The following is a 16583-nucleotide window of genomic DNA, read 5'->3' as shown; positions in this document are numbered from 1 at the left end:
CAGCTCAAGTACACAGTACAAATGAATAACTAATGTAAGTTCATTAAGGGGATTTATGCGGGCAATAAACTTAATTATATGCTAGCTGTGAAATTGAAATTATGTCTGCGGCTAATTAAATGCCAATGAAGTGGCTCGGCTAATGAGAGAACTTTACCCTCGTGACCGTCTCTCCGATGGCTACGTCCTCGCTGATCAGAACATTGTAGATGTCCTCGCTGAATGAAGGCGAGTTGTCATTAACGTCCAGGAGCTCTATGGTCACTATTGTTGTGGCTCTCAAGGGAGGCGTTCCTCCATCAAAGGCCTCGACATTGAGGAAAAAATCCTTGCAGAGCTCATAGTCAAGATCATCCGCCACAGAAATGATGCCTGGAATCACACAAGATATGAGTCAGAGTAAAGCCAATTAATTTATACGAATATGCCAGACAACACAGTTACATAACTTGCAATACAAAGGCTCCTCGGGACGCATTAAAAGCCTGAATATTTAGTTCACGCACAATAGCCAAGAAAGCACATCCCAGCTGTGCCTTCAAAAGATTAATTCTTTCAAAGTACGGGTTTAGTCTAAAGCACTTATGCTTTTGTCAGCATGGGAAGTGATATAACTATAAAAACGCTGCCATATTTTAGGGTTTCCACTGAATGCCCACATCTTTTTATAAGACAAAGAGCGCTCCCAGTAACCGTTCACATGTTTTCTGCATGTTAAGCACTGTTATTGGAGTTTTGTGGAGCATTCATAACTAATTTTCCCATTCGCTGCACTTATATTGTGCCGTTTTAACAGACAATTTATCAAATCATAATGTTCTGTCTACAGTCAATAGATTTTCTTACATTTCTTGCAATGATTCGTGAGAAAAAGAGCGATAAATTAAGTGACAATAAGCTTTTGTCCGTATTAGTCACAAGTGAGCTCCCAGAAGAATTCTAACTAAAAACTGCAAAACATTTTCAGATCTTGCCTGTGGAGTCATCAATGGAAAACTTCCCCAGCTCATTTCCAGACAAGAACCTATAGTAGATTTCTGAATTCACTCCGATATCGCTACTCGTGGCGAAGACGCGCAGCACTTCGGTTCCTACAGTAACGTCTTCAGGCACTGTGACCGCATAATCTTGCTTTTGAAACACAGGTGGGTTGTCGTTCACGTCCAGAACAATGATGGTTAGGTCCACCTCGGTGGAGAGCGAGCCCTCGCCTCCTGCTCGGTCAGTAGCCTTGATCCTGATCTGATACGAGTCTTGCAGCTCTCGGTCCAGAGGCTTCTCCAGGATCACCACACCAGAGGATGGGTCAGCGGAGAACACGCCACCAGCAGAGTCAACAAGTGAGTATACAATTTTCCTGTTTAGACCTGTGAGAAGGCATATTTTTGGACTATCATAAAAAACACATTAAACATGCTATGTTGATATTTCCAAGTTTAATGATCTGAAAAGGAACTCTGACAAAGGAACTCTAGACACACTTATTTTAAAACATTATTTAGATATTTGTAAAAATAACTATAATGGGTTTTTCATGAGCTGATATTTATAGTTTTTAAAAACACATTGCAGGACTATTTAAAATGGAGTGGTGAAAGCAAAAAGAGGTTTTCGTCAGTCACAGGAGCCCTTATGCACTCATAAAGCTGAACCGAAATGTACACGTGTGAAATACTTACCTTTATCTGGATCATTAGCCCGAAGGCGTGTGAGCAAGGCCTTGGGTGCCGCATTCTCATATACGCTCGCCATGAACCGTGTGAAGGCAAATGATGGTGCATTATCATTAACGTCCAGAATGGTCAAAGAAATTTCAGATCGACAGAACAGCCCTCCTCCATCCGTAGCCTGTGCTATCAACTTATAACCTGCAGTTCTCTCACGGTCCAATAGAAAGGCCGTCTTCAGTTCACCTGGCACCAAAACAGAGAGACGTAAGAAAAGTACCCAGCCTCAAAGGATGGATTTCAGAACCATGAGCCAGAGCTGCATTAAGTAAAATCTTCACTGAGATGAATAAATATATTATAGGAGATGGATGTTAGTGCCAAATATTTTTCTGTCATAAATGTTTCATTCAGTCAAGCCTTATGCTGTCAGTGAAGTAAATACTAAATCACTGCCATCTATCTAAAGATGCTTTAAACTTCTCTGTCAGTCTGAGATAACGGGCAAACTTTTATTAAAGACTTCTGAAAACTTAAGAATAATCAATTTATTCATATAAACTAACACATGGAATACACTACACAACTTTTAAAATCTGAACAGAGAAAAAAATTAAGTTCTGTCATTAATTACTCACCTTCATGTCGTTCCAAACCCGTAATACCTTTGTTCATCTTCACAACACAAATTAAGATATTTTTAATGAAATCTGAGAGCTTTCTGACCCTGCATAGACAGCAGTAAGGACATCGATAAAATAGACCATGTGACATCAGTGGTTCAATCGTAATGTTATAAAGCTACGAGAATACTTTTTGTGTGCAAAGAAAACAAAAATAATTTTGGCGTCATAACATTACAGTTGAATCACTTCTGTCACATGGACTATTTTAATGATGTCTTTACTAACTTTCTCGGCCTTGAACGTGTCAGTTGTGTTGCTGTTTACGCAGGGCCAGAAAGCTATTAAATTTCATTGGAAATATCTTAATTTGTGTTCCGAAGATGAACGAAGGTCTTACAGGTTTGTAACAACATGAGGGTGAGTAATTAATGATAGAATTTTCATTTTTGGGTGAACTATCCCTTTAAAGGATACAAAGGAACAAAAATAGTAATGTACTCACCCACTTGTCATCCAAGATGTCCATGTTTTTCTTTCTTCAGTCGTAAAGAAATTATGTTTTTGAGGAAAACATTTCATGATATCTCTCTTTGTAATGGACTTCTATGGTGCCCCCCAAATTTGAACTTCCAAAATGCAGTTCAAACGATCCCAGCCGATCCCAGATCTTATCTAGTGAAACGATCAGTTATTTTCTAAACTACAATTTATATTCTTTTTAACCTCAAATGCTTGTCTTGTCTAGTTCTGCCATGCACATGCGTACTGTGTATTCCGGTTTAAGACAGTTAGGGTATGTCAAAAAACTCCCATCTCATTTTCTTCACTAACTTCAAAAATCACCCTACATCGCTGTTTTACCTCTTTTTGTAAAGGGTGTTTAATATTCATGCATGTTGACTTTGTAAACTCTGGGTTGGTACTTCTGCAGCGATATAGGAAGATTTTTAAACTGAAGGAGAAAAGGTGATAGGAGTTTTTAGAAATACCCTAACTGTCATGACCAGAAAAAAACAGGGCTAGACAAGACGAGCATTTGAGGTTAAAAAGTATATAAACTGTAATTAAAAAACAAAACAAAAACAAAAAACAACCATTTTGCTAGATAAGACCCTTCTTCCTCGGCTGGGATTGTTTAGAGCCCTTTGAAGCTGTATTGAAACTGCACTTTGGAAGTTCAAATTTGGGGGCACCATAGAAGTCCATTACATGCAGAGAAATCCTGAAATGTTTTCCCTAAAAAACATAATTTCTTTATGACTGAAGAAAGAAAGACATGAACATCTTGGATGACAAGGGGGTACATTATGTGTAAACTTTAGCTCTGAAAGTGAACTACTCCTTTAAGTAACTGAGAAATGAATAGTGTCAAAAGTATAAAAGCACATGTCAAAAGAGTTTGTACAGAAATACCAGTATTTGCATCCATGTAAAAATCTTCAACGCCAATGCCAAACAGAGAGTACTGAATTTCTGCATTGACACCAGTGTCTAAGTCTGTTGCTCCAACTGTCAGAATAGCAGTATTAACAGGCACATCTTCCGGAAATGAAGCCTCATACTGAGCCTAAAAAATAATGAAAATGTATTCAAATTACTGAATTCTTAATACTTTTGCATAACAAAACGTCATTTACATCAGCATGCAAGCATTAAACCTGGTAGTTGTTAACTTGGGCTGTAGATGACAAATGCCAGCCTAAATCAATTGCTCAGACCTGATTGCAGATGGGGCTGTTGTCATTGGCATCCATGACAGTGACCTCCACGCCTATGCGGGTTACAAACAGGCCGTCGCTGGCTGTGATATTGAGCAGGTATCGATCCTGCTCCTCTCTGTCCAAAGGCCGCTTGACGAAGACCTTCCACTCCCCCTGAACGGGAGCCAGCGCAAATACCCCCTTGGGGTTTCCTCCTGACTCAAAAAGATGGCAGCAGAATTGAGATAAATGAGCAGGGCATGTTTGTAAAACTTAGTGATAGCCTGCACAGAGACCAAACCATCATTTCCATAAACACATTACAGTGTTTATATTCTGTAAGGTGTTACAGTTCTTTAAGTAGAATAAATCCATATGTTTCATAAACTGTATTGAACACATCAAATTAAAAATGTGCTAACACACATCAAAATAACTCTAAGAGCATGCTAAGTGAACCAGAACACTTAGGGACACTTTTGGAAAGGGTATATAAAATATCCCAAGTTATTGGAAACAATAAACTGAGTTTAATTCTAACAATCTGTTCACATCCCCAGATGGCCTTTAAACAAAGTAATGTGACATATAAAGCAGATGGCTCTTTACTCATATAGCTTTTGCACACTTAGTTCATTAAATTAAACCCTTTCAATGTGATTATCTTTCCCGGAGAGCCTCCATGAGCCATAAATCATCCTCCAGTGGCCTATTTTAATACACACCTGTGATATGGAAGCTGACAAGCCGATTCTGATCAGAGCTGTCCCCGTCACGAGTGCTCAGCACTGAAACCACTTCTCCCAGTGGGTCACTCTCTCGCACAGCACCTCTGTAGTAGTCCCTCTCGAAGGTAGGGGGGTTGTCATTAACATCTGCGATTGCAACAGTCACTACAGCTGTGGAGGAAAGTGAGACACCCTCACCTAGATCAGAGGCCACTACGTTGAAGGTGTAAGATGGGCACATCTCATGATTCAGGTCACCGAGTGTGGTAATCCAACCAGTTTTGCTGTCAATAACAAACATAGCACCGGCAGCAGATTTAGACCTGCTAGCTTTGTCCTGTTCTTGGTTTAGGGTTGGTCCAAGGCTGTAATTAACCTGTCCGTTAGAGCCCCAATCAGGGTCAAGCGCTCGTACTTGGATAACCCGTGTACCCCTAGGCATTCCCTCCATAACCATGGCCACATAAGAGCTTGTTTCGAATAAAGGTTTGTTGTCATTCACATCCAGCACTTTGACTTCTACATCCACTACAGACATGGACTCAACCAGTGCCTGTCTCATGGTGGCTGCAACTTTGAAACGGTAAATGTTGATGAGTTCATAATCAAGTGGGCTAACAAGCCTCAGAAGTCCAGTTTCCCTCTCAACCAAAAATGTCCCACCCTGGTTACTCTCCCCAGTCTCTCCATTCACCACAGAAAAGAAAGCAGCCTGACCAGGACTTAGGTACACAGATCCCAAGACTGTCCCAACAGGTGTGTCCTCTGGGATTGTGTAGGAGTACTGGGGTTGAGTGAAGGAGGGTACATTTGCATCAGGTGGTAAGACATGAATAAACGCAGACACAAGGGAATGTTTGGCTGGAACACCTCCATCAGTAGCTTTGACAAAAAAGGAGAGGACTGTTCCTCTGAGATGTGCCATGCTTCCCTTTGTGACCATCCAGCCACTGTCAGGCTCAATCTCCAACACATCCACTAGGGGAAGCCTTGCCTCACTGTAGAGCGAGTAGCTAACCCTGCCATTATCGCCGGAATCTGGGTCCTGAGCCTGGATTTGAGTCACCAGCGATCCCATTGGTACGTTTGCCTTTATGCTAACTCTATACTCCATAGCTCTGAAACGTGGAGCATTATCATTTTCGTCAGCAAGAATAACCCTAACGGTGCAGAAGGATGCTCTTCCTCCACCATCGAGCGCCATTACGGTTAGCACAATGTCTCTGTTTACTGGATTCTCCCTGTCGAGTTTCTGAGCTGTAGTTATCAGGCCATCCGCTCCAATGTAAAACTGAGTCTTTCCAAGGTCATTGATAAAAGAATACATGATCTGACCAAAAATCCCTGAGTCCTCATCTGTGGCACGCACCTGAATGACTTTGGTACCTGCAGGGGTGTTCTCGCGGACCTCCGCCAAGTAGAACCTTTGACTAAAGACAGGGCTGTAAAGGTTGGCCCCCATGACTCGAATGTTGACCTGTGCAGTGTTGGTGAAGACCCCATCTGATACAGAAACATTGAGGTTGTACACTGGACGTATCCCCTGTCTGCGCTGGCTGGACAAGGAAATGACACCTGTCTGAGAGTCTATTATGAAGTTCATTTTCTCATCTCCAGAGAGTATGCTGTACCTCAAACTCTCGGCGTCTGAGCTGTCTGCATCGGTAGCTTGGACACATGTCACAATGTGCCCTCTGGGAGCCAATTCACTCACAAAAGCTTCATAAAGTGGCTGGTTGAAGGATGGTGGGTTGTCATTCACATCACTCACCAAGACAGTGACCGTGACCTCACTTCTCTGGGATGGGGAACCGTTGTCTGTTGCCCTAACGATAAAGCTGAAGCTTGGTGTAAGTTCACAGTCTAGAAGACGGGCTGTTAGCACGAGTCCACTAGTGCTGTCAATGTGAAAGTAGTCAGTGCTGTTAAATCCATCAGAGAGGATTTGATAGCTAATTACGCTGTTTTTTTCAGAATCCTTATCGGTCGCCCAGAGCTGTAACACGCTAGACCCGATCATTGAGTTTTCTGGTAAACTAGTGGTGTATGATGCATTACGAAATGTAGGGGCATTGTCATTTACATCCACGACTACTATGTCCACATCTACTTCAGATCTGGCTCCAGTGAGAGTGTCTGTAGATCTGATGGTTAGCCTGTAGTAGGGTGTGGTTTCATAGTCTAAAGGATATATGACACTAATCACACCACTGTCAAAGCCAATGTCAAACTGAAAGGAGGGATCTCCTTCCACGATAGTGTATATAATGTTTTGGCCCTCTGGGCTGGTGGCATTTATGCATAATATGGGAGTCGAAACTGCAATATCCTCTCGAACTGATATGCCATAAAATGACTTGTCAAACACAGGCATAGCCTTGTTCACAACTGTAACTGGAAGCTCGACAACAGTGAAGAGCGAGGGGTAGCCTGCATCACGTGCAAGGACGACCAGCGGATATTCAACATTGGACAAGTCTGCATCAAAAGCTCTTTTAAGTGTAAGCTCCCCAGTGAGCTTGTTCACCTCAAAATGTGGATGGTCGTCCTTAAGCTCGTAATATACAGCGCCATTTATCCCTTTGTCCAAATCTGTCGTAGACACCTGAAAGATGGACGAGCCAGGTTCTGCATCTACCTGCACAGCTGCATAATACGGAAGGCCTAGAAATTCAGGGGCATTGTCGTTAACATCCTCAACTTCTACTCTGACGGTTACTCTAGCAACTCGCAGCTGGTCATATTCTCTACTCGCCTCTACCACCAGCTCATACAGTTCCTGTTGTTCTCGATCGAAAGGGACCCCTGTGGTTTGAATGACTCCTGAAGTGGGACGAATTGTAAAGCGTGTCCCTGCATTCAAAAGAGTGTACTTTAGGGGTTCATTCAAGCGGTTTCCGACAGCATTTACAATGCCTATGGTGGTAATGTTCACACTGTTCTCCAGTACAGAGGAGAAGTATGTGGTTTGACTGAAGAGGAGGCCACTGTCCATAGCCTCCCTGACTAACACCGTCACAAGCGCTGTGCAAAAGTACCGCCCGTCTGTCACTTTGACATTGAAGCGATAACGGTCTTTGGAGAGTTTATTGTTTTTGACCGTGAGTATGCCTGATGATGAATCCATTTCGAAATGCTCCAAGTTGCTATCGGCCAAGGAATACATCAGATCAGTGGTCATGTCTGGATCAGTGGCTTCTACTCTCAGAACTTCAACCCCAACATATGTTGGAAGAAGCAAAACAGTGTCATAAGCTTCTTGTGAGAACTGAGGCGGAGAGTCATTGACGTTTACAACCCTGATAAGGACCTTGGCTGGCTTCTCTGCTGTCAGCTGAGGCCTGCCACTGTCCCTCACGTTGACAGAAAAATAAAAAGCACTGAATGTTTCATAGTCCAGCTTGGCTATAGTCCTGACAGAGCCTGTTCCTGAGTCCACAGTAAAGAAGAATTTTGCTGTGTCCTCCACAATCTGGAAGACCAGGAGGGCATTGTGATTCTTGTCAGCATCTGTGGCTTCAATTACCAGGGGCTTTCCATCCTCACTTATCACCACGCTATTGATGGGAGCTGCCTCACTGATGGTCCCTGTATATGTGAGCTCCTGAAAAACTGGAGGATTATCATTTTCATCAACCACTTGGATGCAGACCGTGACACTGGAGGCAATCCCTGCCATGTTTACGGCTTGGATGACCAGTGTGTATGAGGAGGTCATCTCAAAGTCAAAATTTCTTTGTGTTGTGATGACACCTGTGTAACGGTTTATCTTAAACCTCCTTTCATCATTTCCTTGCATAATGTCATAAATCAGTGTGGTTCGGCTAATTGCACAGACCAATATGACAAAAGTCCCAATAGACACATTCTCAGTGATCTCAGCCTGGTATTCTTGTTGGGCAAACTTTGGACTGGAGAAATCAGACAGAGAGATGGTGATCCTAGCAGTAGCAGTGCTGCTTAACGCTGGAGTACCTCCATCTGTGGCTCTCACAGTTAGGGTATAAAAACCCACAGTCGTAAGATCCAGCTCTCTGGCTACTGAAATGATGCCAGATAGTGGATCTACTCCAAATATGCCACCAGTATTGCCTGCGAAAAGGAAAAAATGAAACATGCCTGTTAGTTCAAGATGAAAAGAGGAGTGTCGGGTAAAGGATACATCAAAGATAAATCTTAAGATTCATGACAGTTTAAAAGAATGAGCCAATGCATCACACTCTGCGAAAAAAGACAATCAGTTTTACTCAAAACAGCTGAACAATGGAAATGTTATCAGGGAGTGTAATAAATTCAAGAGCTGAGAACACGGTGTTTACCTGCATCAATTGAGTAAACTATCTCTCCGTTTCTCCCCGAGTCTCTGTCTAGTGCGATCACTTGCAAAGCTGACGTTCCTGGAGGGGCCGACTCAAACACCGTACTGTCATAAATAGTGCGAGTGAAAAAAGGAGGCTGGTCATTGGCATCCTCCAAGGTCACAATAATTCGTGCCAGGTCTCTATAATAGGGAAATTCTTGGTCTTTCACCTAAAAAAAAAAAAAAAAAGAGGAGGAAAGACAGGGCAACAGACCTGAGGTTTTCGCATGGAAAAGATTTGCGAGGTAACAAGTAAAAAGAGAAAAAAGAAGTAGAAAAAAAGACAGCAGACAGAAAGGAACAGTTAAAAATGTTAAGGTAACTTGTCAAAATATAAAATCTAGTATGCTGAACTATATTTGCGATTATTTAAAATGCCATCAGAGCTGGGTATTAACTGATTACATGTAATTTGGATTACGTAATCAGATTCCAAAAGTCAAGAACTAATTTTATAATGCTCGAAATCAGATTACAGTTACTTTTTTATGGATTACCTGATTACATGTTATTCACACAACGGCAGTAAATCATTCATAATTTATTGATTCTGAAAGTAGTAATGTTTGTTCATGTAATGCAGGGATTCCCAAACATTTTTGTCAGCCAAACCACTTTGACATGACAGAAGATCTCCTGTTCAGTACCTGTGGAGACTTAATGATTACGGATGATATATGTATATGAAATGTTTGACATGAAATTAGTACTCTGAATATTTTCATAATATTTTAAACTGAGGTAATGACAAAACATCCTTAAGTACCTGCAGTGAGGCTGATGAAGTCAATAAACAATAAAGGAGGAAATCAAATTTTTAATAATTTAACACACATTCATATGCTTTTCAGTTCTCTAATGTTGATTAGTGGTCACATCTACATAGTTAACAGGTAAACAGGCAACAAATAATTTCTATTTTTAGTGTTCAAGTGTTTAAATAACATATTCTATGTTTTCTAAATGATTTCATTAACTATTACCTTTTTAAATCAACTCACAAACCCACTGCAGTTCTTACATTAAGCCCAGTTTGGGAAAACCTGGTTTAACGTAATGTTTAATGCACTTCATGATGTTGATATCAACAGATGAAATATATTTTCTGTCTTTGCTTTTTTTATATCAGTGCATACACTACATGGTAATGGTACATTTAATGGTAAGTTAGGTAAAAAAGTAATCTAACAGTAATCTAAAAAGTAATTGGAATGCAAATGAGTAATCTACATTACTTTACTAACTACAATTCTCATCATGTAATCTGTAATGGACTAGAAATTGTAAGCAATCTACCCAGTTCTGAATACTATATACTGTAAAGTATGGAAGCCCTTTTCCGCCACTGAATAAAAAATGTAAAAAAATTATTGCGACTTTTTATAAAGTTGCAATAGAAATAAAGTTGCAATTGCGAGTTATAAAGTCAGAATTGCGAGTTTGTATCAAGTAATTCTGAGAATTCTGAGAAAAAAAAAATGTTATTCAGTGGTGGAAATGGGCTTACATAGTGAAGAATATATACTGTGGGGTTTAAGAGTCCACATTGATTAAAAATCAATGGAAAACCAAAAAATTGGAAACAAATATAAATGTAATTCTGAACCATTAAAAAAAATATTTATAAAGTTATTATGTTGATAATATATTTAATTTATTTGTTAGGGCTGGCAAACGATGAATTGCAAATAATCACATACAAAATAAAAGTTTGCATTTGCCTGAAATATGTGCGTGTACTGTGTGTAATTATTTTGTATATATAAATACACACAAATTAATGTATATATTTAAGAGAAATATGTTATTTATGTGCAAGATATTTGATTTATATATAATATAAATTTTAGAAACATTATATTAAATACATATACTTGTAAATATTTCTTGTAAATATATACATGAATGTGTTTGTATTTATATATACATAATAATTACACACAGTACACACATATATATTAGGCAAATTCAAACTTCCATTTTGTATGTGATTAATCGCAATTAATCATTTGACAGCCCTAGTATTTTTAAATATTTATAATAAATAAATTAAATAAATAATAAATATTTATAATTTTACCTTATCTTCTTAAATTTTATGTTATCTTCTTAAATTATAAAATGCAAATAGTGAAGCATTAGTGATTTCAGACCTCGTAGGACTCGGGTGACCACCTGTCCCGCTTTGTGTTGGACCGCACAGCATTTTCACCCCTTGTCCCGTACGTCGCATACTGAGAAAATGTCCCACATTTTCATCAGTCTGTTGATTTTTAACAATCATATTAAGAAAAACATCCATGCTTTCTTTTGCCTTTTTAAAAATGGATTTTTATTCATTCTTTTTGCAGCATAGTTTCTGCACAAAGGATTTGCGGACCTCACCAAGTGATCTAGAACCACCGACGGAAATGGTCGAGCGCACACCGAAAAACACGATATTCTCCATTAATTTTAACCAGTTAAAAAAAACAAAAAAAACAATGCAGCTTTCTCAGAAGCGACTTTCTTCTTATTTTAATAGTTCATTTGAGGCGGTTTCTATGGCGTTATTTTAATGACAAATGTCTAGAGCACATTATTGTAATGCGGGGCATCTCTTTACTCTCATTAAAAAGACATGCTTTTTCTTGCTTGCATGTGCGTGCTCAGAAACACAGATTAGCGCATATGACAATGGATGTAATCAGTATTTACATAGCATAACAGTAGAAAATGTATGTTTCACACGTGTCCCACATTGTCCCGCAAAATCCTATCTATGTCCCGCAACAGCCCTATTGCCAGGTGGTCACCCTATGTAGGACACATGAAATGGTCTCTAATCATAATACAAATGTTATTTCTCACCATAATAGTAAGGATGTGCTGAGTGCGGGTCTCATAGTCCAGTCGATCCGCTGTGTACATGACACCAGTACCAGGATTAATCCTAAACATCCGCATGCTCGCCGGATCAACGCTGCCATGAATAGAGTAGCTCAACTTTGCCCGTTCATCCTTGTCCCTGGCCCGGACACGCAAGACCTCGGTGTCGGCTGGCGTATCCTCAGACACCGAGACTTCATATGTACGCTCAGAGAAAATAGGACTATTGTCATTGCTGTCCGAAACCTTTATATAAATCTGTAGATAAGGCAGACAGAGTCATTTTTAGCTTTTCACAGACACATTCATCTCATTTAAATAGATGCATAAGTAATCTACAATGTCGCAGTAGGCACTGATGTCAAAACAGCTTAAATAAGAAACAGAAAACGCACATGCTGGAGTGACAATACAATGTGGGTTTCTGGGACACTGAAATACTCAGCAGCCCTTGGCATAACTGAAGACATTTTCAGGGAAGATTATATAGATAACTCTTTTTAACACAGCAAACTTGCATTGATAAAATTAGATAAAAGCTGGCACGCTGCTTAAAATCTTAGAGACGTTTCTCTCTTGGATATTCTCCTCAACCGCAGCTGCCAGGAATACTCTCTCTGCTAGTTTCTAGCAAAGTTAGCAGACTTGTAGCATCTGTTAGGAAAAGTTTTCGAAAGGCTTGTAGAACTAAAAATATACCTGTGTAGTAGCGGTGTTTGTCCCATCTGTGACCTGTACTGTCATGTTGTATAGCGATTGCGTCTCTGCGTCCAGAGGTCTGGCTATTACTATGGTCCCCATCCCTCTCTGAATATCAAATGGACCATCGTAGCTACCTATTACACCAAGAAATCACAATCAGAATGACCTGAAAAATTAATAGTGATAAAAAACACTATGCATGCACTTTAGGGTTATCACTAATGATTATTTTGGTAATCGAGAAATCAGTCCATTATTCTGACGATTAATCAAGTAATCGGATAATTATAATTTTTTGTGGTAATAAAAATGGACCTAAGTGAACAATAGCCTTTAAAATGACTTAAAACATACAGTGCCTTGCGAAAGTATTCATACCCCTTTTTTCAAATTTTATGTTGCCGCTTTAAGTTAAACTTCTTCAAATAGCTTTTTTTCCCACATCAATCTACACTTCATACATCATAATGGCAAAGCAAAATATAGTTCAAGATCTTTGCAAATTTATCAAAAATAAAAAACTTAAATGAATCCATTGCATAAGTATTCATACCCTTATCTGGGACACTGAAATTTACTCATGAGCATTCTTGCTTGTAGATGTTACTACACTTAGTAACACAAGTAAAGTTAACCTGTGGCAAATTCAACTGAATGGGTATGATTTGGAAAGGCACATGTCTTAATAAAAGGTCTAACAGCTGAAAATGTATATCAGAGCAAAACCCAAGCCCTGAGGTAAAAAAAAAAAAAAAAATCTTCCTGTAGAGCTCAGAAACAGGATTACGTTAAGCCACACATCTGGGGAAGAGTTCAGAAAAAATTCTGCTGCATTGAAGGTTCATGTAGCCTCTGTTATCCATAATGGAAGAAGTCTGGAACAATCAGGATTATTCCTAGAGCTGGCCTGCTGGCCAAACTGAGCAACTAATGGAGAAGGGCTTTTGGTTAGAGTGGTGTCCAAGAAGCTGAAGGTCACTCTAGTTGAGCTCCATGATCATATATGGAGATAAAAGAAACTTACAAAAGGACAAGCATCACTGCAACACTCCACTGAACTGGGCTTTATGATGGTGTGGCCAGACTCAATACTCTTCTCTTTGCAAAAAGCACCTAAAAGACCCTCAGAAACAAGATTCTCTGGTCTGATGAACCTCAATTCCAGGCACTACTCATTCCAAAAGTAAACATCCCAAAAGTAAAGTGTGATGATAGCAACATCATGCTGTGGAGCTGTTTTTCAGTGGCAGGGACTGAAGGACTCAAAGTAGAAGGAAAGCTCAATGCACCAAAATATTGAGATAGGGCAATGACCCTAAGCACACAGCAAGAGTGGCTTACAGACGACTCTGTGAACGTCCTTGAGTGGCTCAGCCAGAGCCTGGGCTTGAACCCAATTAAATACTTCTGGAGAAACCTGAAAATGTGCATCAACCTGACAGAGCTTGAGAGGTGAAGAGGTGAGAAGATGGCAGATAATTGCTAAATGTTGATGTGCAAAGCTTGTTGCATCATACCCTAAACGACTTGAGGCTGGACGGTGCTTCAACCGAGTACTGAGTTAAGGGTCTAAATACTTGTGCAATATATTTGTTTCAGTTTTTTATTTTTAATTCATTCACAAAGTTGTGACAATTCTGTTTTTACTTTGTCATTATGGTGTATGGAGTGTAGATTGATCACATCATACCCAAAACAACTTGAGGCTGTAAAGGTGCTTCAACTAAGTACTGAGTAAAGGGTCTGAATACTTATGCAATGTACTTGTTTCGTTTTTTTTATTTTTTTTTTTATACATTTACGAAGTTGCAACAATTCTGTTTGTACTTTGTCATTATGGTGTATGGAGTGTAGATTGATGTGGAAAAAAAGTAATTTAAAGCAGTTTAACATAAGGCAGCAACATAAAATGTAAAAAAAAAAAACTTTCGCAAGGTACTGTATATAATAGTAGTGAGGCAATAATAATTAGTTCAAATAAATATTGACAAAGACTGAGAAAGATATTGATGTATTCTCCAGTGTTTGCGTAGGTTTATAAATGATTTACCTTACAAATAAGATAAAATGATGCACGTTGCATTCCCAGATGAATGTTATATTAAACCCAAACTCACAGCAATAGGCAGAGATGGAGTTTGAGATGCTCCACACATGTAAACGATTATAGTTAATGTGCAACATTTTAATGTGAACGGAGCTGCTCTGAGACACACGCACGTAACCTACATGTGTATGTAAATAATTAAAGTGCATATATTAAACCTACATCGCATTTATTCATTTAGAATCGCAGCGTTTGTGAATTCACAATAGCATTATGCTTTATTATGATTTATAATGGGTTTATTATATAATGCAGCCTTGGAAAACAGTCTAATACTGCGTTTCTTGGATTCTCGACCGTGGTATGCACCACTTCGGGTATTTTGCAGGTTACTAGACAGTTTTAAGAAACAAGTAATAGTGACATCCCTAATACACTTATTTATCCAACGAAAGTCAGGTAAGTTAAATGTTTAACAGAAAAGCATCAAGGTAAACACTGTACCAATCGAACTGTCATGCGGTTTGGCACGTCTGTGAGTAATACATTTTTTATGTTTCACAGTGATTCATCAAAGTTTCACGGCTTTCGAGACATCATCCGCTTTATGTTGGGATCTTTCCCATCAGCCTCGGGTCTCTTATCTTCAACTCCTACAAACATCTGTGTCAAGTTCAGGCCTCTTCACGGCAGATTCTCGAATCATTAATTCAGGTCCATTCTGACGGATAAGGGCAAACTTTCTGAGCGTCTTTAGTATGCATAACATGCATCTGTTCCAATTCCACTCAATTTCCACTGCACTTAAGTGAGATCAGAAGACCCAAAGTCTGGAAGGTATCTCAGCGCTCAAAGTGTTTACAGGATTGAGCGCTTCACGTTTGCCCTGCAGCAAATTGAGTTTTTAAAGCGAGAATCTAAAAGTATCAGATAAACCAGCCAACCCTTCACGCTTAGGAAAATAACTACAAAATACTGACAGTTAGCCTACCACTGTCAGATGAACAGTTTCCACCACAGGAGCTCTGTGGGATATAAAACATCTCCCGGGACGTTCTTCCACCTTCTCAGAGACACATCCAGATGAACGGAGAGAAAAAGAAAACAGAAAACTGACATTGATGTCAAAAGCTCATATTAGGCGAAACAAATTCAGAAACAACTATTTTTAAACGCTTATGCATTTGGGAGTTTTCCAACTAAATTTAAACATGCAATGTGGGACGACATCTGCAATGCTCAGCAAAATCTGAAATGCTGAGAGGGTTTGATCAAAATGACCCTTGTTGCATTTTTAGTACACAAACTTAACCATCCATGCATCTTCTGGTGTCCAACTATGAGTACAAAATATAGATGCAAATGATAAATATGTAGACGAGCTGTACGCAACAAGCAAATGAAGTAAATCATTGTCAGAATGGTTTACCACAGATGTCCACTTCTTTAAATTACATTTACATTTACTCATTTATCTGCACGGTTTTATCCGAAGCAACTGAGGAATGCTACAACATAAGCGATTCATCCAAAGCAGGCACTAACATCAGTAATATCAGGGATATTAAGGTGTGCATCCCGATTTAATTTATGACTGGAACTGCTGCATTATTGATGCTCACCAATGATGTCGAACCATAAAGGAGTTTCTGTCTGCCAAACTGAGACTACGCCAACTGACTCGTATACTTTGGCATTTTCCACCACTGTGAAGTTGTAAACGGCCGCGGTAAATCGCAAGGCTAGCGGCGAAGGCACGGGCTTCCGAATCCATTCAACATGCAAACGAGCTGTCGACCACTTCTGAGGGTTTCCATTGTCAATGGCTTTTATCTGAGAAAATATGAGGTAAAAAAGGTTGAAAACTTTATGGCTGCACATGAAA

At 39.5% G+C, this 16583-nt stretch overlaps 1 protein-coding gene across 1 annotated transcript in view; it reads right to left on the bottom strand.

Annotated features, from left to right (window-relative positions):
- Positions 1 to 16583, bottom strand: part of LOC127172413 (protocadherin Fat 3) — a 78478-nt gene that overhangs the window by 33301 nt on the left and 28594 nt on the right. The window contains exons 6-16 of the mRNA XM_051121674.1: positions 16321 to 16531; positions 15690 to 15761; positions 12649 to 12785; positions 11932 to 12207; positions 9041 to 9251; positions 4719 to 8813; positions 4012 to 4208; positions 3707 to 3860; positions 1680 to 1913; positions 975 to 1367; positions 158 to 372 (exon numbers count right to left, since the gene is read on the bottom strand). Coding sequence (XP_050977631.1) covers positions 158 to 372; positions 975 to 1367; positions 1680 to 1913; positions 3707 to 3860; positions 4012 to 4208; positions 4719 to 8813; positions 9041 to 9251; positions 11932 to 12207; positions 12649 to 12785; positions 15690 to 15761; positions 16321 to 16531 — 6195 coding nt within the window. The remainder of the gene's footprint in view (positions 1 to 157; positions 373 to 974; positions 1368 to 1679; positions 1914 to 3706; positions 3861 to 4011; positions 4209 to 4718; positions 8814 to 9040; positions 9252 to 11931; positions 12208 to 12648; positions 12786 to 15689; positions 15762 to 16320; positions 16532 to 16583) is intronic.

Source organism: Labeo rohita, chromosome 10 (assembly GCF_022985175.1).
Source record: "Labeo rohita strain BAU-BD-2019 chromosome 10, IGBB_LRoh.1.0, whole genome shotgun sequence".
NCBI lineage: Eukaryota > Metazoa > Chordata > Actinopteri > Cypriniformes > Cyprinidae > Labeo > Labeo rohita.
Note: the sequence above shows the minus strand (reverse complement) of the source record. Positions and strands in the feature narration are given on the sequence as shown.